At 41.7% G+C, this 27,962-nt stretch overlaps 2 protein-coding genes and 1 long non-coding RNA gene across 9 annotated transcripts in view; 2 read left to right on the forward strand and 1 right to left on the reverse strand.

The window, feature by feature from the left end:
- COL15A1 (collagen type XV alpha 1 chain) overlaps positions 1 to 25,238 on the forward strand; it is a 132,791-nt gene extending 107,553 nt beyond the window's left edge. For 6 of the 7 annotated variants that reach the window (XM_063159234.1, XM_063159272.1, XM_063159262.1 and 3 more), the window contains 8 exons: positions 977 to 1,121; positions 4,594 to 4,658; positions 5,622 to 5,750; positions 5,918 to 5,977; positions 7,148 to 7,207; positions 8,104 to 8,289; positions 9,271 to 9,386; positions 9,715 to 11,587. In XM_063159234.1, coding sequence (XP_063015304.1) covers positions 977 to 1,121; positions 4,594 to 4,658; positions 5,622 to 5,750; positions 5,918 to 5,977; positions 7,148 to 7,207; positions 8,104 to 8,289; positions 9,271 to 9,386; positions 9,715 to 9,931 — 978 coding nt within the window. In that variant the 3' untranslated portion in view covers positions 9,932 to 11,587. Of the gene's footprint in view, positions 1 to 976; positions 1,122 to 4,593; positions 4,659 to 5,621; positions 5,751 to 5,917; positions 5,978 to 7,147; positions 7,208 to 8,103; positions 8,290 to 9,270; positions 9,387 to 9,714; positions 11,588 to 24,661; positions 24,764 to 24,867 lie in introns of those variants that run through there. The other variant, XM_063159243.1, reaches the window with a different exon arrangement.
- LOC134419688 (uncharacterized) lies at positions 10,522 to 27,432 on the reverse strand. The gene is made up of 5 exons (XR_010028103.1): positions 27,379 to 27,432; positions 14,777 to 14,846; positions 13,441 to 13,532; positions 11,582 to 11,718; positions 10,522 to 10,656 (listed from the first exon to the last, which is right to left on the reverse strand). It is a non-coding gene; the product is annotated as an uncharacterized LOC134419688 (long non-coding RNA).
- The window catches only part of TGFBR1 (transforming growth factor beta receptor 1), a 34,259-nt gene continuing 33,217 nt past the window's right edge, over positions 26,921 to 27,962 (forward strand). The window contains exon 1 of the mRNA XM_063159294.1: positions 26,921 to 27,003. The gene's annotated coding sequence lies outside the window, so the exon portion shown is untranslated. The remainder of the gene's footprint in view (positions 27,004 to 27,962) is intronic.

Raw genomic sequence — 27,962 nt, forward strand, 5'->3', positions numbered from 1 at the left:
GAAAATTACTGGCTATCTAAATAATTAATCCTAATTTCCTAGTAATCCAAAAACATGACTGAAAAGACCAGTGTGTAGCCATCTGGACCATTTCTATAAAATTCAACCAGTGCCTACTGTCTACCTTTTAATTTTATCTTCTGGCAATTGCCACCACAGCTGCTTTGGAATAAAATGCACCAGTTCTTTGGAACCTGGGACTGGCAACAACTACATGCATTGGATTCCTCTATTTCCATGTCTGTGTCAAGAACCATGAATGAAACAGCTGAGGATTAAGTGCTGAGTTAGCCAGACCACCCTTAAAAATCCCCCTAGTTCTATTCCACATTGCTGAGAACCATATCCCTGTTTAGAAACTGTTCTACTGGCACAGCTGAGCTCTCCTTGTCCAGGGTCCAATGTGTTCCATGTCTGCAGGATGGTGTGAGCACAGGGAACAGAAGTCCTCCTCAGTCAGGCTGAGGACACACTGCTAAACTGAAAATGAAGGAAGTTGAAGCCTTTTTATTCTGCAAGTCTGGCAGCTGGAGAGGTTAAGGGCTAACATTTGATCACAAGATGGAGAAGACAGCACTCGTCATGAGGTGTACACCTTGCATAGACACATTTACATTAAAGTTTTCCACAAACTCTCTAAGCCCATCAAAGCAAGCAGTCTCAGCAAGAACAGAGTAGAGAGCCAGGATTTTGAGAGCACTGTTGAGAGTTTTGCAGGTATCAGCTGCACAGGGGTAGGTATGAGATTATTCAGAAAGCTTTCAGAATTTTAAATCCTTGACTTAATTTCAGTATATGGTTAAAATTTTCATTTTCCATTATGAAAATGAAAATGCCTCCTTGGAGAAAATTACATACAGACTCATGTCTAAATGGTGGTGTAGTGGCAAGCACCTGGTAAATGTGGCCACCAGAGATGATGGCCCTGCAACAGTGAAACCAATACATTCAAGTAAATACTTTTCATCACTGACAGGGACCAAAAGGGGACTCAGTTGTTGGACCCAGAGGACCTCCAGGGTTACCTGGCCTACCTGGCTTACCAGGTTATGGAAAAATTGGACCTCCTGGCCCACCTGGACCACCTGGACCACCAGGCCCCCCTGCAATATATGGCTCAGGTGAGCTTTTCAGTGTATGTGCAAGTGTACAGCCACATGCCCACAACCCACACATGACCAATTCTTTCACACCTGGCAGGTTGTCCCACCTGCCCACCCTCTCTGCATACCTGAGCGGGTTGTTTCCCACTCTCCTCCTGCCCTCCACCAGCTTCTCCTGGGGGGAAGCTGGAACTGAGGGCACAAAAGGGACAATTTCTCTGCACACAGTTTTCACTGACTAGTGCCATGGAGGTGCTATTGTGTGAAGTATCTTGCTCTGGATGTGGCTGGGAGGAAATCTGCATAGTAGAGATAGGTTACCTTGACAGCTGTGCAAAATCCATCAAATTGACCAGCTGGCTAAATCTGGGACAAAACGCTCCTCTTGTGGGGAATGGAATTAATCCAACTGGAGGCCAACACAAGGGGGTTTTCCCAGGGCTCAATATTGAGTCCAGATCTATCTAATATCAATTATCTGAGCTAGGGGATCAAATGCACACTCTAGTGAGTTTGCCCCCAAACTGGGTGGGAAGGTTGATCTGCTGAAATGTTCTACAGATGTGTCTGGACAGACTGAACCAATGGGCCAAGGTCAGCTCTATGAGGGTCAGCAAGGCCAGGTGCCAGGTCCTGCATTTGCATTTGCGTCACAACAACCCTGTGCGGAGTAGCTGGAAAGCTGCCCTGCAGAAAAGGACCTGGGGGTGCTGCTTGGCAGCTGTTGAACCTGAGCCAGCAGTGCCCAGGTGGCCCAGGTTGCCTGTATCAGCAATGGTGTGGCCAGCAGGACCAGGGCAGTGATTGTCCCACTGTACTCAGCACTGGCCAGGCCACACCTTGAATCTTGTGCTCAGTGTTGAGCCCCTCACTACAAGAATGCACCACATTGAGGGGCTGGAGAGTGTCCAGATAAGGGCAACAAAGCTGGGGAAGGGTCTGGAGCACAGGTCCTATGAGGAGCAGCTGAGGGAGCTGGGGGTGTTAAGCCTGGAGCAAAGGAGGCTCAGGGGTGACCTTATTACTCTCTACAACTGCCTGGAAGAGGGTGTAGCCAGGAGGGGCAGTCTCTTCTCCCAGGTTACAAGCAACAGGACAAGAGGAAATGGCCCCAAGTTGTACCAGAGGAGATTTAAATTGGATATTAGGAAAATTTTTTCACCTAAAGGATTGCCACTGGAACAGGCTGCCCAGGGAAGTGGTTGAGTCACCATCTCTGGAAGCACAACCATGACACTTAGGGACATGTTTTAGTAGCAGCCTTTGCAGTTCTGGGTGTTTCAGGTGGAGGTGATGATCTTAAGGGTCTTTTCCAGCCCAAGTGCTTCTCTGATTTTCTGGGGAAAAGGCATGACCCACAGCAGAGTTTAGGTCTAGAATCAGACTGCTGGAGAACTGCTTCTAAAAACTAGTTGCTATGCAAATACTGAATAGAATTGGAACTTCAGGTTGCTTACTCTGCCTTTAATGGTTGTCAACTTACTGGAAAAGGAGCAAAATGTGCCACAATTAGTCACATCAAGAGAGGAATTTTGCAAACAAGGTGACATCATAGGGAGTATGTGGCTAGAAATCAGGTGTCACATTACAAGATATTTGTGCTTTATAACTCCCTTTGGGTCACAAGTTTTTTAGTGACAAGCCTCATACTGTTAATGTCCACACTTGGTTTCTGGTGGATGGGCTCTTGGGGTCCTCTGACATTACTTGATAGATATGCCTGAGAAAATGACTGATTCCTTCCTCTAGGATCTGTGACCAGCATGGGAATCCAGCCAGGTGAAACCTCAGCAGAGCATTCCTTAACCTCAGCTGAAGATGGTGTACTAGTGGCAAGGGAGACTTTACCTGAATAGAGATGCTGTAATAGAGATCTGTTCTTCCTGAAGTTTTGACAGGTCTAACAAATACAGTTCTCCATTCCTGAGAACAAACAATTAGCCTGTTTTTCCACAAGACCCGTGCTTCCAGTATGCTAGTCTGGGGAGAAGACATACTTCTCTTCCGTTTGTTCTCTCCAGGTATTTCTTAAACCTGGTCGGCCTCATTTATACAGCAGGGGAGACTTCCGATCTCTCATCCAGTCAATACTATTAATTTAGTGTCTATCAGAAGTATTCACCCTCTGAATAATATTTGAGAAAGAAAAAATCCTTAATATGTTCAACATTGGAATATGGGCTTCATGTGAATCAGCCCCTGACCATCACGATACAGACAGACCTACAGCGTCCATGAAGCCCATAAAGGTCTTCAGGCCTTTTCCTGTGTAATTTGGAGTAAGTACTACTGGACATTAGCTAACAGACCCAGTCAGACAAAACAAATTATTATTAGTATTCCATCCCTATACTTTCATTTATGCTCTCTGCCATTAGTCTTCATCATCCTCCTACACATTTTCCTCTTTGCTTTAAAAGGGTTCTTTAGGCAGCGCACATTTTATTAAATGTTCGGAACAGATGTTTATTTATTCCCTATCTTCGAGGTTCTGTTACCTCTTTTAAAGCTATTACTATCTGTAATTATGGAGTTCACATACTGTAGTATGAAGTTCAAATATTGTAATACAGGGAAAGAGGAATAGCTTATCTGTAGGTAAATAGCTATAAACACTTCTGAGAGCTGGCCTCCTTCCCCTGCCAATGGCATGAGGGACCTGCTCTGGAGTATCCTTGCGAATGCCTCAGTGTATAAATTCTTCTTGCAAAAGGTGATTTTGAGGTTCCTCTGGGATTCACAAAACCAAACAAGCTTGTGTAGAAGAAACAAATATTCACAAAACCAACAATCTTGTGTAGAAGCTCCTTAAAAACAACTTCAAAGTTCCGTTATCATGACATGCATTTGCACAAAATGCATGCTTTTAGTCTTCCATATCTTTCAATCTTTCTTGACTTAAAAGAAAGAAGTTTTTACTCCAGAAAACAGTTCAAGATGAAGGAATTCACTTTTGGAATAGGGACAGATACTAGGTACTAGGTGGTATGGACTGCAGCCTTAGTAGTCCAAGTTCATACCCCTGAAGAATTTCATTTTTGCTTTGTAACACAAGCTGAGCTTACACACAGCTTCCTTAGATGAATATTTCATCTAAGGAAAAGTAAATTTTTGTTTGCCTTTAGAGCAAAAGATGTTATGAGTCCCTCGAAATCTACATGGGCAGGAGCAAAAAGGTCTTCCTCTTCCATATGCACTAGCTGACAGAACAGCATTCTGGTCAATTTAAGTGGGTTTTGTTCTTCATTTGCAGTTTCTACAACAGACTGCAATCTCTTGGCCCTAACCTCCCAAAAAATAGAGAAAAGACTGTTCCATCATTGCTTCTAAAAAATCCTTAGAATGTATTTTCTGTAGTTGACTTGAGCTATTAAGGACACGACTACAGCTGTTTAAAACTTCTGCTGCTCCTGGACACCATCACTAAGTCCTTTCTTTCTCTCAAAAAAGATGACCTTCAGTATGTATTGTATGCTTATTTTTTTTTTAGCAGTTGCAATGCCTGGGCCACCAGGTCCTCCTGGAGAGCCAGGGTCGCCTGCCACCAGGAATCTGGTAAGAGAGCAAAATAAGGAAGTTTGCTATAGAAAATTTTCTTCAAAACTTTTGGTGGTCAGTGGTAGCACTGAAAGAGGAGTGAAAACTCCATCCTGTGTTTTTATTTAGTAGAATATTTTATAAATCACATAATTTTAAGATGCAAACTGCAGGATTCCCTAGCAATTCTAAAAATTGTTGTGCCAGAGACTACATGTAAATTTGTTTCCTTTTCTTATATTAATAAATTAATCAAAATTGGGTCTAAGATATCCATGAAGAAAAAAAAATAGCTAAGGCAGAATTTTCAGTAGGTTCTAAACTAAGAACTCATAGTTTCTGTAAAAAAAAGGCAATAAATAAACAAACAAACAAAAAAACCCACCAAAAAAGCCTGAGAAAACCAACCCCAAAAGCCCTATTCATTGTAATTCTCAGGGGAGAAACAAATGTTCATAGACTGATGCCCCAAGATAGAAGATTGTAGTTGCAGGCTGGGAGCTACTGTCTTAGATAGAAGGTCTGAGCTTACTTAAGATTACTTAAGATTAATAAGGTCTGAGCTTACTTAAGGTTAATAAAAAAATACTAATCTGTAGTAGGGTTTGCATTATTTATAAAGCATTCATATACCTTCTGTCAATGAGGAAATGAGGAAAAAAAAGTTTTAAACTACTGCAGTTCTCTTCTGAACTCTGCCATTTTGACCCAGGATTGAAAATGGTAGGAGCACAACAATCTTCACTCTGCACAAAATTAGCACAAAATTGCTGTCATTCTACTACAATCCACAGAATGAGGATGCTGGTATGCCAAAGTAGTAAGATATTCGTATTACTTTATGGATTAAATTCCATAAAACTGACTTTATGAGCCTTTCCTGCAGAAGAAGCCTTGACATTTATGTATCCAAATGAGACTATTTAACTTGCAAAACGTTTTTTTGTGTCTGATGAATTGTTTCACTTTCCTATTTGACAGGTTACAACATTCCAAAACATTGAGGGCATGTTGGAAAAAGTTCATTATGTAGCAGAAGGTACACTAATCTATCTGAGGGAAACCAGTGAGGTTTTTATCCGTGTTCAGAAAGGATGGAGAAAATTGCAGGTACTATTGCACTGCGCTCTAATATTTTCCAACTCCCTTCCTCACAATGAAGGTGAGGGACATATTTTTACAGAGGGAGAGAAGTGTGGGTGCAAAGACTCCATTTTTTTAATTCAGAAGCTCCTGATGATACATTTTGGTTCTAATCTCCTTTTGGGTCCTTTCAGCTTGGTGAGCTAATTCCTATCCCTGCTGACAGCCCTCCTCCTCCAGCCATATCAAGCCATGTAAGTACAAAATACTGGACTGTGGAAAACTGAGTCTAGATGTGTGATACACTTGGCAGAAGTAGTATGCAGATCTCTGCACAATGTGATTTTCCACCAAGATTTGTCAGTTCAAAATAAGCATCCTGCCACTACATAAGCTTGCAAATTGATTTGCTTGGACAGTAATCTGTTTCCAGTATCTTTTGAGATTCCCGACACTAAAGACACAAAGCAACATTTACAAAAAGCAGAATAAAGTAAGCAGCAGTAAAAAAAAAACAACCAAACAAACAAAAAACCCCAAAACAAAACAAAAGAGACCAAAAAACAAACAGAAGAAAAAACAAACAAAAACCCACAAACCTACAGAATACTGTTCCATAAGAATCAGTCATATCAATCCCTCTTCCCTTCAAAGAAGGTCAGAAAAGGGTTTCTGAAAAGCAGATTTTCTTTGAAAGATTATAGTCCTGTATTCAGTGTACCATAATCATCACCTGAATGTAGCTTACCCCACAGAGGGTGCTCTTTAAAGGGTGCAGAGGGTGCTCTCTGAAGCCTCAATTGTTAGTTTGGGCCTGACCCCATTCTGCAAGTTATTGTACCACCCTGCGTGTGAACATGCTGTCTGTCCCAAAAAATTGTGGGAGGATGAAAACCAAGAAATGGCAAAGGGAATAGAGAAGGTTTCTTGATGACAAGTTAATTGATCTGCTGAGAAAATGAAAGGGCAAGAGAGTGCTAGAAAGGAGCAGTAAGAAGGAACATGGACAGAAATAAATAAAAAAGGTTAGAGTAGGTCAGGGAGAATTCACCTAGCACACTGGAAAAATGTCTAGACCTCAAGTTATTAGAAATTTTCTGCAGCCTCCAGTTGACACCTCCTGAGTTTCCCATCTGCTCCAGTTGGTGGCTTGTTACTCATACTTGCCATAACTAGAAAAGAAAACTTTGCTGCTCCTGAAACAATTAACAGGGTTGAGAAGTGTTTCTACCCATTGCATTTTCTGTTTTCACATCCTCCTTACCCTATCAGTTTTGATTTTCTTCGTCTGCTCTTCTGCTCCTACCAAGAGCAGGCTGCTTTCATGCAGGACTCCAGGTGTGATTAAATTTTTATTTAAAAAATTACTGAGTGTGTACAATTCTGATATTTAACATATTTTTTTGCTTGTGCTTGAATAACAGGGATTTCAGTCTATTCCAGCACTGAGACCAATATCATATATGAACAATGGAAAACCAGCAGTAAGTATGAGATCTGTACTGCACCTGCAGAGCCATGTTTTATAATGTGACAGTTTGCATCTTTAGGGACAGTTGTGATATTTGCTCTTCAAGCTCAGAGATTTACTTCAGAAATTTACAAATACACTTCTTTAATTTATTCAGACATCTCAAACACAATTTGAAATTGTTCCCTCCAGATCTGTTTTCATCATCCCAGCCCCTTTTCCATCTCAAAGGAAAAAAAACTCCTGACTGAGTTGGGAATACCTCTTCACTTAATGATTGTACCTGCAAGACAGAATAACTTCTAAACTAACAATAGTGCTACAAATAATTAAACTATTTGTTACAATATTTTCAATCTTCGTGGTGCTGCTTGGCTTAGATGGACACTTTAGAACTTAAGGCTCTATTTAAAAGACTTTATTTAGACAAAGAAAGCAAGGTAACTGACATATCTAAAAATGAAACCAGAAAGGAAAAAAAAAGGAAGAATGTGGATTAGTTCTTGCATCTGTGCTGCTTGACTTAAGCATGCTATTTCTTCTATTTTTAAATGGTACCTAGTCACTTCTTACTACTTTTTTCCACGTTTGCTGGATTTGTGATTTTGTTAATATGAAAACTCCAGGGTTTCCAATTGAAAATATTAGCTGCTTGTAAAAGATTTTTATTTTTAGGAGTACATAATATTCATAGTTTCCTGAACATTGAAAGATGAATTGATATTTCCGCTAAGGGTCTCATGGCTCTGAGAAATGTAATGTTATGGCAACAAATAACGTTCATACTTGTTATGAAGGGTACGTGTTCTGTGCTGGCAGGAGAAAAAGGCACTATTTTGTTTCCAAGATGTATATTCCTTGTGCAATAAACTTCTTAAAAATGGTTCCCTTTCTTCTTTTTTCTTCCAGTTGCATCTGGTGGCTTTGAACTTCCCATTGTCCGGTGACATGCGAGCAGATTTTCAGTGCTTTCGGCAGGCCCAGCTTGCTGGTTTGACATCCACCTACAGAGCCTTCCTCTCATCCCACCTGCAAGATCTGGCCACAGTTGTCAGAAAAACAGACCGACACCATTTGCCAGTAGTCAACCTTCAGGTAAAAATGGGTACTTAGTGCTTGTTTTTTAGGATAGGCCATAGGTTCCCCAAAAATCTTGGAAAATAGCAAAAGCACTAAGTTTCAGCCCAAACTGCATTTTGTAAAGAAGCAGTTTTGCTTCATATTTCACAGCCAGACTCAAGAAACAAAGAAGCAGTGATGAAGTTATTATGTTCTACCTTTTAGTGTGACCATAGGATAAAATGCCTATTTTTCTCATTTCAAAGAAAAATGCAAATTCTGTGCTTAGGCATGATGTTGGATATACCCCAGTGGAACTGAGAGGAGAGTCTAGAGCATGAGTCATTTTGTGGTCTCACATAAACAGACACACTCCAAAACTGAGGAAAACCAACCATGTCTTTGTAGCATTGGCTGGCTCCCAGGACAGGCGGCCAAAGAAACCTACAGGAATAACACATGACGCTTGGAACACGTTGAATGGATGCTGCTCTGAAGTGCCTGCAAACACAGAGCCTTGAGAGAAATTTGTGAAGACAATATTGTTTCAGCCTTGACTGGGAAAACTCAAAAGCAGTTTGAGAGGAAGCCAAATGCAAAGGTTTTACCCTGAATGTTCGCAACACTTTTCACAAAACTGTGACCTTAACAGAAGTTCCACTACAATTTATGTCTATATTTTCTCTACAGCTACAGTAGTTATAAGCAATTTTTCAAACAATGCCTTAGGAGGAAAAGGACAGGGGATGATCAAGCTGAATTTTTGGAGTGGCAGCAGAACAGAGAGACAACTTTGAGACAAAGGCATGGACCAGACAGCTATTTGCATAGAGTTGACAGACAAGACAAGTTTGTTCAGGAACATTATGCAGAAACTTGTGTGAAAGATGAAATCACGAGGGTCCTTAAATGCAGATAAAATTTTCAATTTCCAGCTAAGTCTATGAAGGTAGACGTGGGATTTGGTGTAGATTAGGGATTTATTTGTTTGTAAAAGTGGCTTTGAAATTTTTACAGGGACAAACCCTTTTCAGTAACTGGGAATCTATATTTGATGGAAATGGTGGACAATTCAACATTCATGTTCCGATTTACTCCTTTGATGGCAGGAATGTCATGACTGATTCATCTTGGTGAGTTGACATTACCTTTTATATGTTACATGTATCGGGTTTTTTCTGCTTTTACCAGATAGTAAAAGAAATAGTAGCAGTATCTTTAGCTACTAGCTGTGTGATAAAAATTTCTCTCTTTTTTATGCCATTTTCTTTCTCTTTTCTGATAGCCTAGAAATGGGATATCAGATTGTGCTCTCCTTTCTTTCTCTCCTTTCTGTCTTCATCTTTACCTAAATGCTCCTTGTTTCAAGCACAAGGAATGCAGATCATCACACATACAGGTGTGCAGTTGAATAAATCAAGAGACTTTTGCAGTAAATAACTTCTTAACATTACCTTTCAGGCCTCAAAAAATAATATGGCATGGTTCAACTGCAAATGGGATCCGACTGGTTAGCAACTACTGTGAAGCCTGGCACACAGCTGATATGGGAGCTATGGGACAAGCATCTCCTCTGAACACAGGGAAACTTCTTGACCAGAAAGTATATAGCTGTAATAATCAGTTTATTGTTCTCTGTATTGAAAACAGTTTTGTCTCTGACCCCCAAGGAAAATAATTCACCTGCTGCATATAGGAATATTCCATTTGATGACAGAAAAAGCTGACACTGAAATTTCATTTGTAATGATGTAAATATTTTAATTTTTGTGATTACACATTTCAGGAAAAAAATAGACAAAGAAAACATACCTCAACACAAACCACATTCCAGCTAGGTGGAACATCCAGTGCACACAACTGGCTTAAAGTCCTTAGTTCCCCTTGAACCCCATGCGGTTTGAAGCTTGCCAGCAGTTAACTCATGTTCTGCCTGAGCTGGAGGTCACCTAAGGGCACGAGCCAAGTGTGGTCTGTGAGGAAGATCCAGTAGCCTGCCTCATAAGCAGAGTGGCTCAGCAAGGCTGCTGCTGCTGCTTCACAGCTGAGAAGCTGCATGCTCCATGCTCTCCTTTCACTCACGTAGATTTTGGACACACAAGGCACCGTTCATATGTACTCATGTATCCCGTGAATAGTGAGAGGCTCTTTTGCCTTACAGAGCTCACATTTGCAAAGCGAAGCTTTAAGAGCAAAGGTACTCTTCTCTGAGTTTTGGTGGAAGCCGAGTACTTGACTTCTGTAAGCTTGTATGCCTGGTGCTTACACAGAAATATAGCAGCTCCCACATCTTATTTCAGCTTTTCTCTTTGCAGATTCTAGGCATAAGACTTTATTCAGGAGGAGTAAATTTCACATTGACAAAATCTGGTCTTTATTTTGGTGCTATTGTTACCAGGAAACCTGAAAGCAATGTTAATAGAAAACATCCTGTTTAACTGGTAGAACTGAACAAAGCAAATGCAGCCAAATGAACCATCTGACCTTTATTTATTTCATTGCATGTTAGAGGAAGTCATTTCCTTTTGTGTCAGACTGACGAATGAAATACATCTCTCGTGGTTTCTTTAAAATAGGTTTTACACATTGTTATCCCACTAAGTTATATGTAAAGTGATTTTCCTTTTTGTGAATTTACCCTTCTGGCATTCACATAATTAAAGAATTGTTAATATAAAATAATTGAAACAATTATAGGCATGATCGGGAAATTGTAATATTCTTCACTAACAGTATCACCATAATATCTGAAGTCTTTTGCTGGTATATTTGTCTACTGCATACTTTTAACAACATATATACTTATGTTTTATCAGGCAGTGACTATGGAGGTCAAACTCCACATTATCTTTTTTTTAAGATTTTAACGAGAATCCATGTTGGAAATACATGTTCATTTGCTGACAAATAGAGTACTAAATAACTAGACAGCTTTTGTCAACAGACAAAAGCAAATTACATTTACAATACTAAAATTATATAATTATACAACTAAATATTTTGAAATGCAGCTTTATTTTTCTGAATTATTATAAAAAGTTTTTTCCCATGATCAGCTGAAAGATATCTTCTTTTTTTTTCTGGAAAAGCAAAAAAGGTAAATTACTCCATTATTACAACATGGTAATAAGGCAAAAGCCATTTGTATTACATTTAAAATGTATGCATAACAATTCACTGCACTCATTTATAGTCAGCCTTCCTAAAATACTGAGCCATTCTTGTGCCAAATTCCTCCAGTTCACAGAGCTGGAAGAGTTATTTATGTACAGCAGGGTTTTGCTCTGAGTCACAGAAGAATCAAGGGAGAAAAATAAAGTGTTTTTACCTGCTTCAAGCAGGAGCCATCTACTTTTAATCCTTTACAGGCAGTGGGGTCTCTGCTTGCAGCCACTCATTCACATCAGTGTCTGCTCTTCCTCTCCTGAGCTCAAGCAGCCCTCGGGAAGCTGGCTGTCCCTTTGCCTGGAATTGCAGTAACAAGAGGTAGGGGGGCATAGGATCACACAGAAGAGCTCTGTGAAGGGGGTGAGAGAAGACTAAGAAAAACATGCAGGTTTTAGGAGATACTGAGCTAGAGTTTAAGTTGGGTCCAGCAAAATGCATCCAGAGATCTTTGTGCCGCTTCTTCCACAGAACTGACCCATCTCTGTATCCTGAACAGAACTTTACAAGGAACTGAAATGGTTAAGCACAATCAATAAGTTGCTAAAAACCTCTCCATGTTTGCTTCCCACCTCTAAGATTAATCTGCCGGCTACTGCAATTTATTGCACACCATTTAACTGAATACAGAGCATGAACTGTGCACCACCTGGGCTGCTGTGGTGCTGAGTTCACAGGCTTGCTTACACGCCAAGGGAGACACCTTTACCAGAGAATGGCATGAGAGGCCTGTTAGAAATATGATGTTTCCCTTGGGGAAAACACCACCACACACTTTTTTTCAAAACCAGTGATGTTCTTTACATTCCCTAGTATAAGTGAAAATAAAAAATAATATTCATCAAGGATGTAACAGAGAAAAAAAATAGCCCAGTACTTAAGAATAAATTAGCTTTCTCAGTCAAAGGAGAGTACTTTTATCAGCACAGTTTGAATACAAAGGTCAGCTGCACTTGAGGAAGAACATCTGCTATTTCAGGTAAGAAACTGTGTATAAGGCCAAGTAATCACCAAGAGGGCACTAGAGCAAGATTGAAAACAGTAACTGCACAAGAAATCAATGTGGCAGTCTGAATTGTACTGAATTGTAAATACCCCAATATCCTGATCTGGCCCACTGGTTTTGGTAGCAATAGGTAATCAGCAGGTCTTTCACCCATCTCAGTTCAGGGATCTTTTCTCTGGGCAATCACAAACCATGTCATGTTTCCATCTATCAGTAGCATGCTGCTCTGCCCAGAAGAACTTGCAATTTCTCCTCCCATTGCTGTTATAATCAAGGCAAACCTGTGAGTTTCTGCAGTGCAGCATATACATCTCAAGGGACTGGCAATTAACAAAACTCATTTTGGTGTAACCACAGGCTGCCAGCCTTGCTTCCGAGCTGTGCAGTGAAAGAAGAATGACTTGCAGTATGTCCTGCCTGGAAGATTCCACAGTTCCTCTTCTTTGGAATTGAGATTTAGGTATTCCTTCTGCATTAATACTTGCAAGTCTTGTTTTCACTCCAGTACTCTCCTGGAGAAAAGAACCTGTCTTCTAGATTTTTAAAATATTAGATGCTAGACTGCAATTTCATTTTGGTGTTCAAGTACTGGGATTAATGCCTTGTATGCATCTTGAAAACACGTCTGATTGGGATTTGGCTTTTATTTGCTGATCTGATACATAGTTTAAGCCTGCACTCTAATAGTTCCTCCCTGCTGTCTCTCCTTTATGCATAATCAGTAGCTGCCCAGAGGCAGAAATACTTCTAGATGGACATCTACTTCACTCCTTTGATACTTTAACTTGAACCTGGCCTCTCTTTTTTAACCAGTCAGAGGGCTGCTGTTTGCTGCATCTTAAAAAGCCTATTCTGCACCTTGGTGCAATTTCCACTGTTACTAGTTAATCTAAAATTTTTCCTGTCATGTTCTCTTCCAGTGTATCCATATTAAAACAAACCACAAAACACCATAACTCCACCCTGTTCTACTCCTAATGTTCCTAATTAATGGCTCTATGTACACACAGCCTAACCTGGAGGTGTACCCAGAGTGGCTGTCCCAGCTCCAGCAGCAGTAGACTTTGTGTGGGGGAGAGGGAACACAAAGTCAGAACATCTCTTCATCCTGTGTGGGCAAAAGAGAGTAATGGAATTACTGACAGCACAGGCTGTGGGAATTTCTACATTGTGCCACTTTGCCTGGGGTAGAGTTCATTTTCATCACAGTAGCTGGTATGGGGCTTTGTTTTGGCTGTATGCTGACAACAGTGCTGTTAACACAGAGTTGTTTTCATTCGTGCTGATCAGGGCTTACACAGAGCCAAGGCCTTTTCTCCCTCTCACCAGTGAGGCAGCTGGGGGTGCAAAAGAAGTTGAGAGTGGATGCAGCTGGGACAGCTACCCCATAGGGCTATCCCATATCAGATGGCATCACGCTCAGCTGATAAAATGGGGGGAAAAGCAGGAAGGGGGAATAATTCCAGTGAGGGCATTTGCAATCCGAAGTCATTACTCTTCATCACTCCACCATTCCATTACAGCCTTGCTTTTCCTGGGTATGGCTTAACAATGCCAAAAAATGGGAGAAGCAGTGAATTAATTCCTTGTTTTGCTTTGCTTGCATGAGTGGTTTTGTTTATCTATCAAACCCAACCCATGAGTTTCATCTTTACTCTTCCAGCTCTCTCCCCTGTGCCACCCTGAGGGAAGTAAGCAAGTAGGTGTGTGGGGCTGAGGTGCCAGTCAGGGTTAAGCCACAACATACATATGAAATCAATTCAGCATCACACCCTGGTGTTGATCAGAGGTGACCTTCCCTCAGCCTGTCTCAGGGATACTAGTAATGCTTCAGCAGAAAAGGGGGTGACAGCCCTGTTGGACCTTACAAGAAGTACCTAAGATCACATTCAAATTTAAGCCAGGATGATGATGACATTGCCTCTGCAAGAAAGATGAGTTTTATATCAAGCACTTTGAATGTGTTCACCGTTGGAAAAACATTATCTCCCCACTGAGTTAGATGGGTTGGTTTTAACATCCAAAAAATGATTTGCCAGTAATTAGCTTTGTTCTACAGTTATATATTTTCACATTGCAGGCCTCAAGGTTTCAACTGAGGCTAGTCTCATCTCCAAGGCTAATACTGTACTAGAAAATTATCACAGTCAAGGCAGAGCTATTAGCAGAAATATCACATCTGACTGACAGCTGAACTGTCCCCTGGCACAGTTCTGGTCAGTGTCACTTGTAATCCTTCCAGCCACTTCTTCAGGGGATGCTTTGTAGGGAGAGCATGTGCCAAGAGCTACTCTTGTAGATAGTTTGAAAGAACCACCCTATTTTGGAATAGAAAGATATAATTGTACTCACAGGTGCTTAAGCATTGTGCTTGGTCTTAGGGCAGCTGGAGTCCTCATGCCACCAAAAGCCTGTAGAGGGACTGCAGGACACACGTCTGATTGCCCACAGAACACACATCAATGGCTCTTTATGTCTTCTTGCCAAATTTAATAATATATATTCCTTCTGCAAACATTCTCCACTCATGTAAACTCCATGTCCAGACTGTGCTCATTCAGGGCACCCCCTAAAGCCATCATTATCCTACACAAACATTCTCAAGCTGTATATAGATAGATTGTGCCATTCCATTATCCTCACCTCTTTCAACACTGATGAGCGCATTGGTTAGAGCATGGATTGACTGTTCACAGAGCTGGGATGTTTCAAACACCTGACAATTAAAGGCTACTGATAAACTCAGCCTGTTCAACTGATAACTACTGCCATGATGCCTTCAATAGCAAACAGGGCAACACAAGTCATTTGTTTAAGTGCTTTATCCCAGCTGGTGGATCAGCCATCATGTTTGTGTGCACAGCCTGCCTGTCTGCACTACTGAACAGCTTCCCATTCTCGGGTCAGCAGTGTCCTCTCAGTGCCTTTCCAGAGTCTGGAGGTGTGCTTAGGTCGCCTGAGACACAAAACATAACTTCCTAGAATCATCCCAACACCCTTTCAGCCAGCCTATGAGAAGCTTCCCTGCAGTTTGAAATGTGAGGCTGCATCCCTTGATCCTACACCATATTAGGATAGGGTGAGTGGTGGGTTTGAACTCCTGTGTTGACTAAGTTCTTATTGTTATGTTGACCAAAACCAAGCCTGAAGTCATATTACTTATTACTCCTTTTTTCAGCTGAGTGAATTGGGAATTGTTCATCAGCTTCATCAAAGAAATTTCTAATTTGTTGATCCTATTATTTTGAAGTTTCCTTCCAAGAAGGTTTAACCCAGTGGACTCTGAACCTTCACAAGTCCTTGGGTTTGGGAAGCCCCTAGGGTACATCCGTGAACAGGTTGTTTCAGAAATATTCACTACTGTATTTCATTGCCATTAGTTCTGCCTACAGAGTAAGAAACTGACTTGCTCTCAGCAGCTTTTCCCACACCATTACTTGGCAAAGTTTCTCTATCATTATAGCAAAGCTTTTCTTAAACCACAAATTTATCTTGGACGTTTTCTGTTCTTGATCTCAAACATCCAGGATTTGGAGGTAGTCTATATCAGGAAAACACATCAATTTTGACATAATACACTCATAGGCCAAGGTCTTTTAAACATATCCTGAGACTGTTTGCTTCTTGCTGAGATATCTGGAGCTAAAACCAATATAAGAAGCTAATTGCCTCAAGAGTCTGGAAGAGCACACTACAATTTGCTATGGCAGAGATGATCTGAGTAATTAAGACATTTACCACTGACACAGCTTAAACTTTAGGGGGGCGGATTTAAGAGGGTTTTCATCATGCAGAATTCCCATCTTAATCTCCATTTTCATCCAAATAAAGCTTACAGAAATTCAAAAGAGCAGACATAAGACTGCTATTGTGCAAAGGCTTAAAATCCAGCCAAAACTGATGCTATGCATTAATCCACCTGAATCAGAAATGGACATACTGACATCTATTCAAAAGTTTTAAAAAATACTTATTAAAAGCCAGAATTAATCGAGATTCATAGTTAAATGTTTATTCATTATCTCTCTCCTCACTTTACTGTAGCTTGATATGTCTTAGACTAGTAGAATAATTTAGATTGGAAACAGTCTCAGCAGGTCATCTAATCCAACCACCTGCTCCAAGTACAGCTAAGCTAACTTCAAAGCTCATTCTTCTCAAATTGCAAGCAAACAAACTGAAGGTGCAGCAGGGTGCTCAGATGTCTACACCTCCATCTTGGGAAGGCCACAAGTCACTATTATGTGCCATGATTCTTTTCTGTTAGGTCAGGAAAGTGTCCAGCTGATGGATAGACGTAACAGCCACCAAAGTCAGAATAAATTTGTGGCTGGTCCCCTCAGAATTTATCTCTTGATGGAAGATTTCTTTTCGGACGAAGGAAAGGTTGAGGGAGAGAAGCAAGATGAGTTAGCAGCATCTAACTCAGCCGCCTCCTAATGTGCCTGCTTTTTTCTTTTTAAAGAAAGTCAACTCTCCCAGCCTAGCTATTGATGATATATTAGAAGGCACTGCAAGCCTTGGGCACACCTTTGCAAAGTCCTGTTCTCAATTGAGTGCTATATAATGACCGGTAATAAGCTACTCATTCCATCAAAGCTACTGAATCAGGTTATCTTTCTTACAAAAACCCAGTTGCTCATCACTGGGAGAAAAGCTCAAGGAAACTGATGAATAATCTAGAGGAGGGATCAAAATAGTCACAGCTGTGTCCTGTTGTACTGGTACACCCAGTAAGACATAAGGTGGGAAGGGAGCAGGGTAAGACAAGTCAAAAGGACTGGGGAGGAGGAATAATAATATTCTGAAGTTGTGGTGAACTCTATGAATGAGAAGCTAGAAGAAGATATGGAATTATCAGCTCTGTATAGGCTCTATTAAAGCAAATATGAAGGCAGTAAACAACACTGGCTACAATCATAGCTATAAAGGGGAGACTAAACTAAGAGGAGGTGGTTGTGAAGGGCAGCCCAATTGAATCTGATAGATGTCATACACAGTGATGAAAAGGATTTATGTATCCATGTCCAAGATTCATGGTCCTCTAATTTCTCCTTGGCCACAAGTAAGGCATCCATGGGCAACTGTGCTGTCATTGACACTTCAGGCTATTAAAGAGGAAGAATCTTTCCGTAGTTCATGAATAGGAATCCAGAAGTGTCGAAGTAGCTCCAGCAGAAAAGACCCTGAGTAGCACTCCAAATATCCTTAGTCATCCAAATAAGGTCTGTGAGCACAAATTACTTGGGCATTAAACCTGTATTTTCCACTAGAATAATGTGCCAAAAATGTAACAGCTCCCAGGAATACTTCTGCAGGAATACCCTGATTCTATATAGAATCTGTGAACTATGTGGAGGGATTGAAGTTTAGGCAGCCTTGCTTCAAAATGTTCTGTTAATTTTTAAGTATCTCTCTCTCCATTGTGCAGAGAACTTAAGCACTCAACCGTAAAAAAGCTGCAGTGCCAAGATTTTAGCTGCTTAATCTAAATTAAGTTACTTCTAAACTACTGAAACGTATTTTAATCAAAGGCTGGTCAAGATAAGAAGTAGAGCAGTGACTTTTGTTTTTTCAAAATTAGAGCCTGCTTCAAAGTTAGTCCTAGTTCATAAGCAAGAGAAGAATAGGATAACAACCAACCTGCTCCACTACTTCTGGGAAAATATGTCAGCGTTCTTCATTATTATCAGTAAAGTGCAGTGACAGCTATGACTGTCCCTTTCAAGCCAACTTGGAACCATACAGAGAAGTTAACTACAGGATGAAGTTAGAATAGTACTGAACAGGACAGGAACCAGATGAGACCCAATTATTCCTTTACAGCTTTTGATAGCAATGTTCAAATACACACTGCATTTCAGGCTCAAGTGGTCTATGGCAGTGTCTTTTTCATAGGATTTTTTCCTCATTTTGCTCACAGGAAACCAATATCCAGAGAATTAGGATTACTCATCAAGGCATGACTAAGACATGGTGTGGCCCAAGAGAAAGGATGATCTCATGTTTGTGGCAACAGAACAGTGCCCAAAGGAATGCAATTCCGTCCCTGATTCACTTATGGAGAAAAAGCTCCACATAAATATGTCCATTTTAGAGTAGATGACAGATAGTGTGGAGTAGATCAACATGCAGTAGCAGGCTAAAGTAGACTAAAGACGATTCAACCAGACACAAACATCTTTGTGTTCCACATTCTGCATTCTTCCTTATGCCCACCCTCAAAATCATCAAACCCCACATAGAGCACAGTATATCAAAAACAACCTGCACACTAAAATATACTTGTTCCTTTCTGATTTTGGTCTTTGATTTGGTTCCTGTGGCTAAGACATGGGCAAGCATCAGCAGAAGGGAGGGCAGAATCCCACAGCCTCTCAGGTTCGGAGAACAGTTGTCCTACAAATGCTAGGATACATCTCTTCTTAGCCAGGCTGTAAGAACAAACTAGTGTGTTTGTGGGCCAAGCCATTTCTGAGAGTTGATTCAAGTGGAAACTAAAACTGTATTTAAAAAAGAGTCCCAGCCAGTCTCTAAAATGTAATATTTATGCAGTCCTTTGACCTTCAGCAAAGTTCTGAGAAAATATGTATCCTGGAAAAAGACATAGTGTTCAGCCTCTCAAGAAAATCTGGACTTCTCATGGCTTCAACTACAGCTACAGAAGGAGTAACCTCCTCTATAAAACTAAACTGCAACAGAATGATACACAGATATACTCTAGTCTTTTGCTCTACTGAATTTTGAACATTATTTGGGCTCTGCATTTTCTGTCTTTAATAAAATCATTAATATTGGCAAAATAGTCCCATGACTATTTCAGTTGAACTGAAATGATCTCCTTGCCAAAGAGGGCTTTTCCTTTCCCATCTTTTATTCTTCTTTAGATCAAATAAATATATATACTAACTACCATCATTTCCAGTATTCTTTTGGCAGAATAATCCAGTGCCATGATGGACATCCTCATGATCTTAATTTAAAATGTTCTTTTTTTCCCTTTAATATTATCCTGTCTTTAAATGAGGAATGCATTTCTCTTGTTTTCTGGCAGTGGTTGCTTTTAAATATCACTGACAACAGGCAGTTGTGTTGTGTGGGTGTGATGAAAGTATTTTTGCCGCTACTATTGCAGAAGTTCTAGGATATTAGTTTATTTAGGATCTCAATTTAACATGCTTAAACTCCCAAGAGAGACAGTTTCTTCAGCAATCTAGTATCAAGACTACTAAGTCTTCTTGGGTAAAAGTCAACCTTTAGAATTACACTCAAGGGATATGGCTGATGGAAAATTATCACTGTACTAGAGAAACAGAATTCTGAGAAACAGAATGAAGTGATTGTTATCTGCAACCAGAAAAAAAGTCATTCAGCAGAATTCCCATGCTAATTCAGTCCTGAAAACAGCATGAATTTTTATTTTTATATCGGTCCAGTGTCAAAATCTTCCCTCTTAATAATGTCACTTGGAAATGTAAAAATAACCAAGGACTTGCACAATCTCAAAACTGCATATTCTTGGAAGTTAGTTAGAAACTTAATAGCTGGTAAAGAATGAAGTTCTACAAATTATTTCAACCATCTTTCTCATCATTGCATAATTTGTCATTTTATTCAAATAAATCTTTAGCCTATTTTTGTTTTCTTCAGTTTTTATTTCTGAGTACGTACAAACTCCATTACCTGATTTAAAGGAAAAAGCAGCTTTTTAGAACACATTACAAAAAAATTGCATACAATTTTCTTGGGACTGCTCAAGATGCAGCACCTTTAGAGTGAACTCTAGCTATTGATTGCAAATAAACAAGTGAAAACTTAGAGAAAATACTGCTTAGAGAGACTACATCAAGTGGATTTTGAAGCAACCTTGTATAACCTTAACTGTGATAGAAAGTTTCATGCTATCACCTCAGGCAGCCTACAGCCACATGCACTGAAGAATGAGAGTGGATGGGGAATATGTATCAAGTCTAGAAAAGCTGCAGCAAAGCAAACAGTTCCTATAGCACCTGATAGAAGAAACTCTCTTTTCTCTGATTTTCAGTTTGCAGGGTTAATAAATCAGTTTTATATTATTTTATTATATTTTAATTATATTTTAAATATTATTTTATTAAATATTATTTTATTAATTTTAATTAGTTAATTAATTAAATGTTATCTTCTCATCTCTTTCTTTTTTATTTTATTTTTATTCTGAGTTTATACTGTACTGAACAAAATGTTTGAACAACAAAGTGAAGGATTTTTTTAAAAACTTCATTTTTTGAAATCTTTTTCAGGATAATTGATATTTAATCCAAGTTGTGATCTAAATCCCCAAAACTAATTTTGGGGTCTTAGCAGCTTGTCACCACAATTCTCACTTCCCACTCTAGGAAATTTCTTGTCTGCTATGAGCCTTTTTTCCATGGAAGAAGAAATCAAACTTGTCAACACCACAGTATGCCTGCCTGCTAATGGGTACACAGAGAATTGCAGTAAGAAAACATCATGATCTGTGCATTGCCAGAAAGACATTAACTTTTGGTATGTTCCAAAGGGTGCTCCTTCCCCACTCTAGGCAAAATTGAGTCCAGTCTCTGGAGGAAAATGGCTTTCCTTGATAAGCAGAATGATATACGTTATTACTTGCACCATCAAATTGGAATGGGTAGTGTCCAAGCAGGCAACAGCTTTACCTCCCCAGGAAAGGAAATATCCTTTCTTAATTAGAGGCAAGCTACTTTAACACATGTATCTTTGCTGCAGTTGTAGGTGAGATGCCCCTGCCATTTCAGAGTTACCAGAGTTACAGAGTTATTTCAGCAATGTAAGGCCTTCAAACAGATAATAACAGTCTCAAGTAATTTCCAGACGTGGTTGATGTCAGCCTTTTTGCTTTTGGCAACCACTCCCTAAGCTACCAGTCTCCCTAGTCGCTGCTGTGTTTAGCAGCATGTCTTGGACTATACACTTCTTCCCTACTTCCAGCATAAATCAGACCTCTCTGTAAGGACACTTACAGTCGACACCACTCTCTTTGAATAGATCATACCTGATTTCAAGTGAAGCTGCACTAGGACACATGTAATAAACCAGCTCAGCAGCTGATGGACTCTACAAGCTGGAATGAAACACTAAGTTTAAGGAGTTTGATTGTTATCACTGCTTAAAGAACTTAGGACACTATGCCATGTACACCAATCCATTACCTGTGAAATAAGGGCAGGGATCAAGAAGCTGCGTCCCTATGTGGTGCATTGCAAGGCTGCCCAGCTCATAGCTCTGGGATAAAAAGTTTTCCACAGTGAATTAAAAGCAAAAAGGCCTTCATACATCTTAAGCTGTAAGTGGCCTTCAGTTAAAGGAGATGATTAACTGGGTGTTCAATAACTAGGACCTCACAGCATTTAGTTCTGGAAAAATTGATGAGTCAAATCAGGCAATGTTTATAAAGGCTATAAAATGAGTAATTCTGAATGTTTTATAAAGCAGTGACTTCAAAAAGGTGATTCCTTTTGCTTGTCTCTGATTTAGATCACAGGCCTTTGTGAATGTGTCTGGTTTGTGTACATACAGAAACTGCACACTAATAAGCAATTTGATATTTTCTGTCTCAGTTTGACTAAAACTGTTTGGAAAAATCAAGGGCTAGGTGGGGAGGGCAATGTTGGGGTTTTCTCAATAACTTATTCTATTTTGGTAAATGTTACACATTCAGTACTTTTCCTCTTGCTGAGTTCCTTGGTGAAAGTAATTTGTAAGTATCATGATGCGCTGATGGACTCATGTCCAGTTGTTCCAAACAAGCATAACATTTAGCTACTTAGCTTGGATAGAAAACTGTAAAAATTGAGTTTAGTGCTAAAGCAATAGAAATAAAGGTGGTTTTATTTTTATTGCTTTAGCACTAATTGTGCATACACTGTTTGTGAGACAAAGATTCTTTATTACCATGATACAGTACCTCTTACACCAAAAGACAAATAAAACTTTTAGTCATCACCATTAATACTATTTCCTATCACACTTCCATATACTTTTAATTTAAAATCTAAGGAAAAAAATAATTTGTGTCCACTTTTGGAACTAAATCAGCTTATAATACAAGAATATTAATATCTTTGAACTGTCTCAAAGACTAACGTATAGAACAAATTGGTTTATATAATTGTCTCTCTATCCACTTGTCCCTTTCTAAAATGTCTTTTATTTCAATGCCCTACATAGTTTCTTACTTTGTGGAGCACAGAGTTCCAGTAGTACAGAGTTCCATTTGAAACTTTCATGCAGTTGCAATTCTTTAGTTTTACATCTTCCAGAAGAGAAAAGAAAAGCAGAAGTAGTGTTCATACACTGACAATAATTCTTGCAGGAAATAAAAGTAGCATTAGGTAAAGATTAATTATTTCATTCTCTCTCCCTGTGGGTGCTGCATATGTGTATGACCGTCACATTCTAGTACAGAAGAAAGAAATTAATCAGTGTTTAAATTGCAGATATTCCCTGTGTAATAACCTGATTTACTCAATCTAAAAAGGAAGGATTTTTCAAATCTGTCCTACCAATTTGATGATTTAAACAAATCTCATAAATCCAGATTGTTTGTCTTTTCTGTGTCATCTTGCTTTGTGCTCTACCTTGCATTAAAAAAAAATTATTGCTTTTGTTGCATATTTCTATAATTGGAATATAATTATGTCACAAATCCATTAGTTTATTAGAAAAGTGAAGCTAGGAAAAATGGGGGGTTTGCCTGTTCTTTAAATTTATGTCCACTGATGACATTATTTCCATCCTCAGTGAGCAGTCCATAAGAAGTGCTTTTAAGGGTTCCTTTACAGGAAATACTGAAAAATTATATTTAATTCATCCAGTTAAAATGTCATAAACATACAATGGTCATGCATTGTTTTCTATTGAACTTGGCAAATTTGTACTGTGAAATTGTTTTTTCATGCTATTTTGGCAGGAAAAGGCCAAGCAATTATTACAATTTTGAAGAATCTGTGATCACAGAACAGTTATTTTCTTCTTAAACAAAATATCTCTTTACAGAAAGGCATATCTTGGAAACTGTTTTACTGATTGTGTCATTGTCTGACTTAGCCTCACTTGACTAACTAGCGTGTTTAGAGGATGAAAATAATCAGATGCAAGCATCAAGATCTCACTTTCTTTGGATTGGCATTCAATTTGTTTGCAGAAATAATGATTTAAATCTTTTCAGGCCCTAATTTTTATTTTGTAATTTTTATTTAACTGCTCCATTTTGTATAGCAAAACCAAAGGCAGATTTTGTTGTTACCAAACAGGACATGTAACATGAATTACTTTGCGCCTCAACCAATGAATCCAACCTCTCCTATAGCCCTCCTAAAGATGCCAGGTACTGCCCAGATGAGCAAACCCCCTGCTGCACCAAATGCAGTTATGAAGGAAGGGGGACAACTTAATGTTGAAAAGGGGAACTGACAGCAGAAGATCAGTGGAAGAAAGACAATAGAAAAACACCAGGATGAATCTTCCAGTCATAAGGGGGAGCTAACAGGGGAAGGTGCCAACAAGAACAAGACCCAGATGTCTACCAGAGCCCATTAAATATCAAGAGTCTGTATCATAATCAGAAGTTCTTACACCCCACTTTAACCAAGACCAGAAGCTGCAGTCCTAATAATATGGACACATGGAAGCATAGCAAGAAAAGGGGAGTGTCGCAGACATTTTTTCATAGAAATCCTTTCTTTCAGATTTGTCCATCTTCTGGGAAGCAAGGGCCCCAGAAGAAGAATGTAAACAATTGTTATCAGCTGCTGTGAAATGCAATAGGATGCACCTGTGATTGGTTCGTGTTCATGTGTACCATTAAGGGCCAATCACAGGGCAAGCTCTCTGGAACACAGGGACAGAGAACTCTCTTGTTTTTAGATTCTTTCTATTCTTAGCTTAGCTTAGCAAGCCTCTGCAACTTCTCTCTTTATTCTTTTTAGTACATTATTTATTTAGTACATTATATATCATATATCAATAAATCCAGCCTTCTGATCAAGAAACAAGATTCTCCACTTCTCTCACCCCGGTGACCTCCTCAGGTCGCTGTAATAGGGGAGGTTCTGGACATGCAGAACCCATTTTGGTAGCTTTGCTTCTGGCCCACATTTACTTCGGCTTTTAAATCTAACTTACATAATATCAGAGAGAGGAACCCAGGGATCAGGACAGGCAATGACTTAATTTTAGATATTTCTTCCGTAGTTGTCTTTACCTCATGAGTGATATGAAAGAAGAGCAAGGCCTGGCAAAAAATATTTCCTTAGTAGTGGCACTATTGGAGGTGACCTGAATCCATCTTAGCTGGTGAGTTGCTACCTGCAAGTTATTGATTTATTGATTTATTTTAATTTTTCTGTGTCTGTCAGCCAAATGTAACTCAGAATGTTAATTCAAAATGTTCCCCGTAGGACTGAACTTGGAGCCCTGAAAAAAAATCCTTCACCATGTTCTGCTTACTGCTCCCTGCCTTCCTTCAGAGATATAGTCTGTGATCCGCCCTTAAACCCAGATCTGCAATGGGGAAATGGATAGTGGAATTTTTTTTCCCCTGAACATATAACTTCCTTAATTTATAGTTTCAATGCTCTATATGAATTTAAAAGTGGTCTTGGGATTTGAGCAATTTAACTGAGTGCTTCAGTGTTTCTTTCTGATGCTAATATATTTATTTGAGGATTAGCCCTCTAAGTATTTCTACATATGGATAACTAAGAACATGTTTGCCAGGTATTGTTGGCTTCAGTAATTCATTACAGCATGAATCTATATCAAATCCAGACATTTCGTTCATCTGTCATGAAGTGCATGTCATTAAAATGTTATTTTGTGAGAGAAAATATAACTAGGATGTGTTTATGTATTACACTGGTCGTTGTTCAGAGAGAAAGGGGAAGAGAATGAATTAATAAATATTTGCCTCACTTTGGACTATGATATTATCAAGATTCTTATCCAGGTGAAGTGTACTGTAGGAGAAACAAGGCTTCTTGTAAAAGGAGTGTTGGCTGAACAACTGCTAGTAAAAGCGAGGCAGGAGATCAGAGTGCCATGGCAGTGAATATGGTTCTAGAGAGCAGGGAGAGTGCTGTCCTGAACACTGAGCTGGGAACGCATCATGGGGCAGAGATAGTGCACAGGGCTTGCAACAGCAACTGCAAGTAATGTGGAAAAACATCTCTGATCTTCGTGACTTGGCCTATGACGGGAGGGTCACACTGCATGCAAAACAAGCCACAAGGGAGTATAAAAGCATATGTGAGACACTCTACACTGATTCAGGATCTGGATACCACAGTCAGATATTGGAGCTGGCGTGGCGGGTGGATTCCCAGAGCAAGAGGTAACTGCTGGGAGAGTGGTTACCTGATCCCAAGAGGGAAGAGGAAAGCCTCTCCTCCTGCTCTGCCACCCATGCAAAGCTAATAAAGCTGTGGATAGAAGTGCCAACATCAGTCACGGTCATTTTCTTCACGAGGTACATCCTAGTTGCCTCATGTTTCAAGATTCAAGGTGTAACTCTGTATTTTGGTATTTGGACTGCGCGAGTTTGCTTCCAATTCCCAGGTAACTCCTGAAGTTACGTGCAGACTGTGCCGTAAACTGGCATCTACACCTGTCGCCCGGCACCGCTCTCCCGTCGCACGGGGACAAAGCCTGTGGGCTCAGCGCTGCGGCTCCGGCTGCTGCGGGAGGGCAAACCCTCCGCTCCGGGATGGCGGAGCGGCCGCAGGACTGGCCGCGGGAGCGCCGGGCTGTCCTGTGCCGCCGGGAGCCGCCGGGAGCGCGGGGAAGAAGGGAGCGGACGCTGCCCCCTGTGCCGCGGCCCCGCAGCGACCGGCCCGGGGCTCCGCACACTCCGCCTGCCCACCCGTAGTGTCTCCCGGGAGGAGAAATTCCTCCGCTACCACTCCTCTCTCCGCTCCGGAGACAACTCGAGGGCTGCCCACAGGCACTCTCCCTCCACCTGCCCTCCAGCGGGGCCGATGCTCCCGGGGCTCTGCAAGGCAGTGCTGCCAGCGGGTCCCGCCCCGCTGCTGGCAGCACCTAAGCCGCTCGCCCGAGCGCTCTCGGAACGCCCAGAGACAGGGCAGTTCCAAGCCCGCCATCCGAGTCCCTTCGGCATCCGCGCCGAGGGGACGGAGCGGCCGCTCTGCCACCGGCACCTCACCACGACCCTACGGCCCCGGCCCGCCGGAAGGGGGCGCCACCGCCCCGCCGCGCGGGTCGCGCCCCACTCCCGCCGCCTGTTGTTGTCGGGGCTGCCCACGGCCGCCGGGGGGCGGGGCCGGGGCACGGCGACCAATCAGGCGGCGCCGCCGCCGCCGCGTCGGCGGCATTCGCGGCTGGAGCGGAGCGGGAGGGCGCACGCAGCGCGAGCGCCGCGCCGGTCCCTGGGCGGGCGGAGCGGGCGCGCGTCGCGAGGCGGATCCCGGCTCCGGGGAGCCGCGGCCGGGACATGGCGGCGGCCGCTTGGCGGCCGCGGCGGTGTGCCTGGGCCCTGCTGTGCCTGGCTGTGGCCGCGCTGCTCTGCCCCGCGGCGGGCGGTGAGTGCGCGGGGGGGCGAGGGAAAGGAGGGAGGCAGCAGGTGCGGCGGTGGCGCCCGGGGTGGGGTGTTGGGGGTGCGTGAGGAGAGCGGCGGGGGGCGGCGGGTCCCCGCCGGTTCCTTTCAACAACATGGCGGAGGGGCCGGCTGGGGCGGAGTCACCTCCCCCCCCCACCCCGGTGTCCGAGCCCGGCGGGGACCGGTCGGCCCTTTGTTGGCTGAGGGCGGCGGCGGCTCCGCGGGAGGGGCGGCGGGGATGGCTCCCTCGGCCCCCGCCGAGCAGCGCTTCGGGCGGTGTCAGCCCTCGATAACTTTCTATCCCGAGTCTGCCCGGGTGGGTGCGTGTGGCCTTGGCCCGCGAAGGCAACTTGGATACCTGGAGCTGGTGGACGTCCGCCGTCTGTCTGTCCGCCAGCCCCTGAGAGCCCCCCGGCTCCCGGGCGAGGTGTAGCGGCAGGAGCGGCAGCCCCGGGCCGCCGCAGGGCGCTCGCAGCCGTGGCCGGGAGGAGCGGCCGGCGCAGAGACGTGTTGAGTGTCCCACGTCGCGGAGGAGGTGACAAGGGGCTGCCCCCGCTGTGCTGCACGCCGCAGCGCCGTGTGCCGCTGGCGCGGTGGTGGGGGGGACAGGTGAACTTTTGGTCCAGCACGCCTTTGCCTGTGTGCTCGGCGAGGATCGAGCCGTGTGAAATTAAATCTTTGGGTGAATATTGACAGCGAAACGGTTGTGTTCCTCCCGTTTCTTGTACCTGTGGTTTTTTGCGTGAGAGATTTGATGTCAGAGCTATTCTGTTGCAGAGCTAATTCATGAAACATTGGAGTGCTTAACAGTATTCATAAATACAAGATTTGGGTAGTTTTCTTTTTTCGTTTTGGCTTTTTTAAATGTGCAGGTTATTCTGCTGTTAGCAGTTTGGGACATATGGCGTAATAGATTGTATATTGCTTTGGGTTTTAAAGAGG

The sequence above is a fragment of the Melospiza melodia genome, chromosome 1 (genome assembly GCF_035770615.1).
Source record: "Melospiza melodia melodia isolate bMelMel2 chromosome 1, bMelMel2.pri, whole genome shotgun sequence".
Lineage (NCBI taxonomy): Eukaryota > Metazoa > Chordata > Aves > Passeriformes > Passerellidae > Melospiza > Melospiza melodia.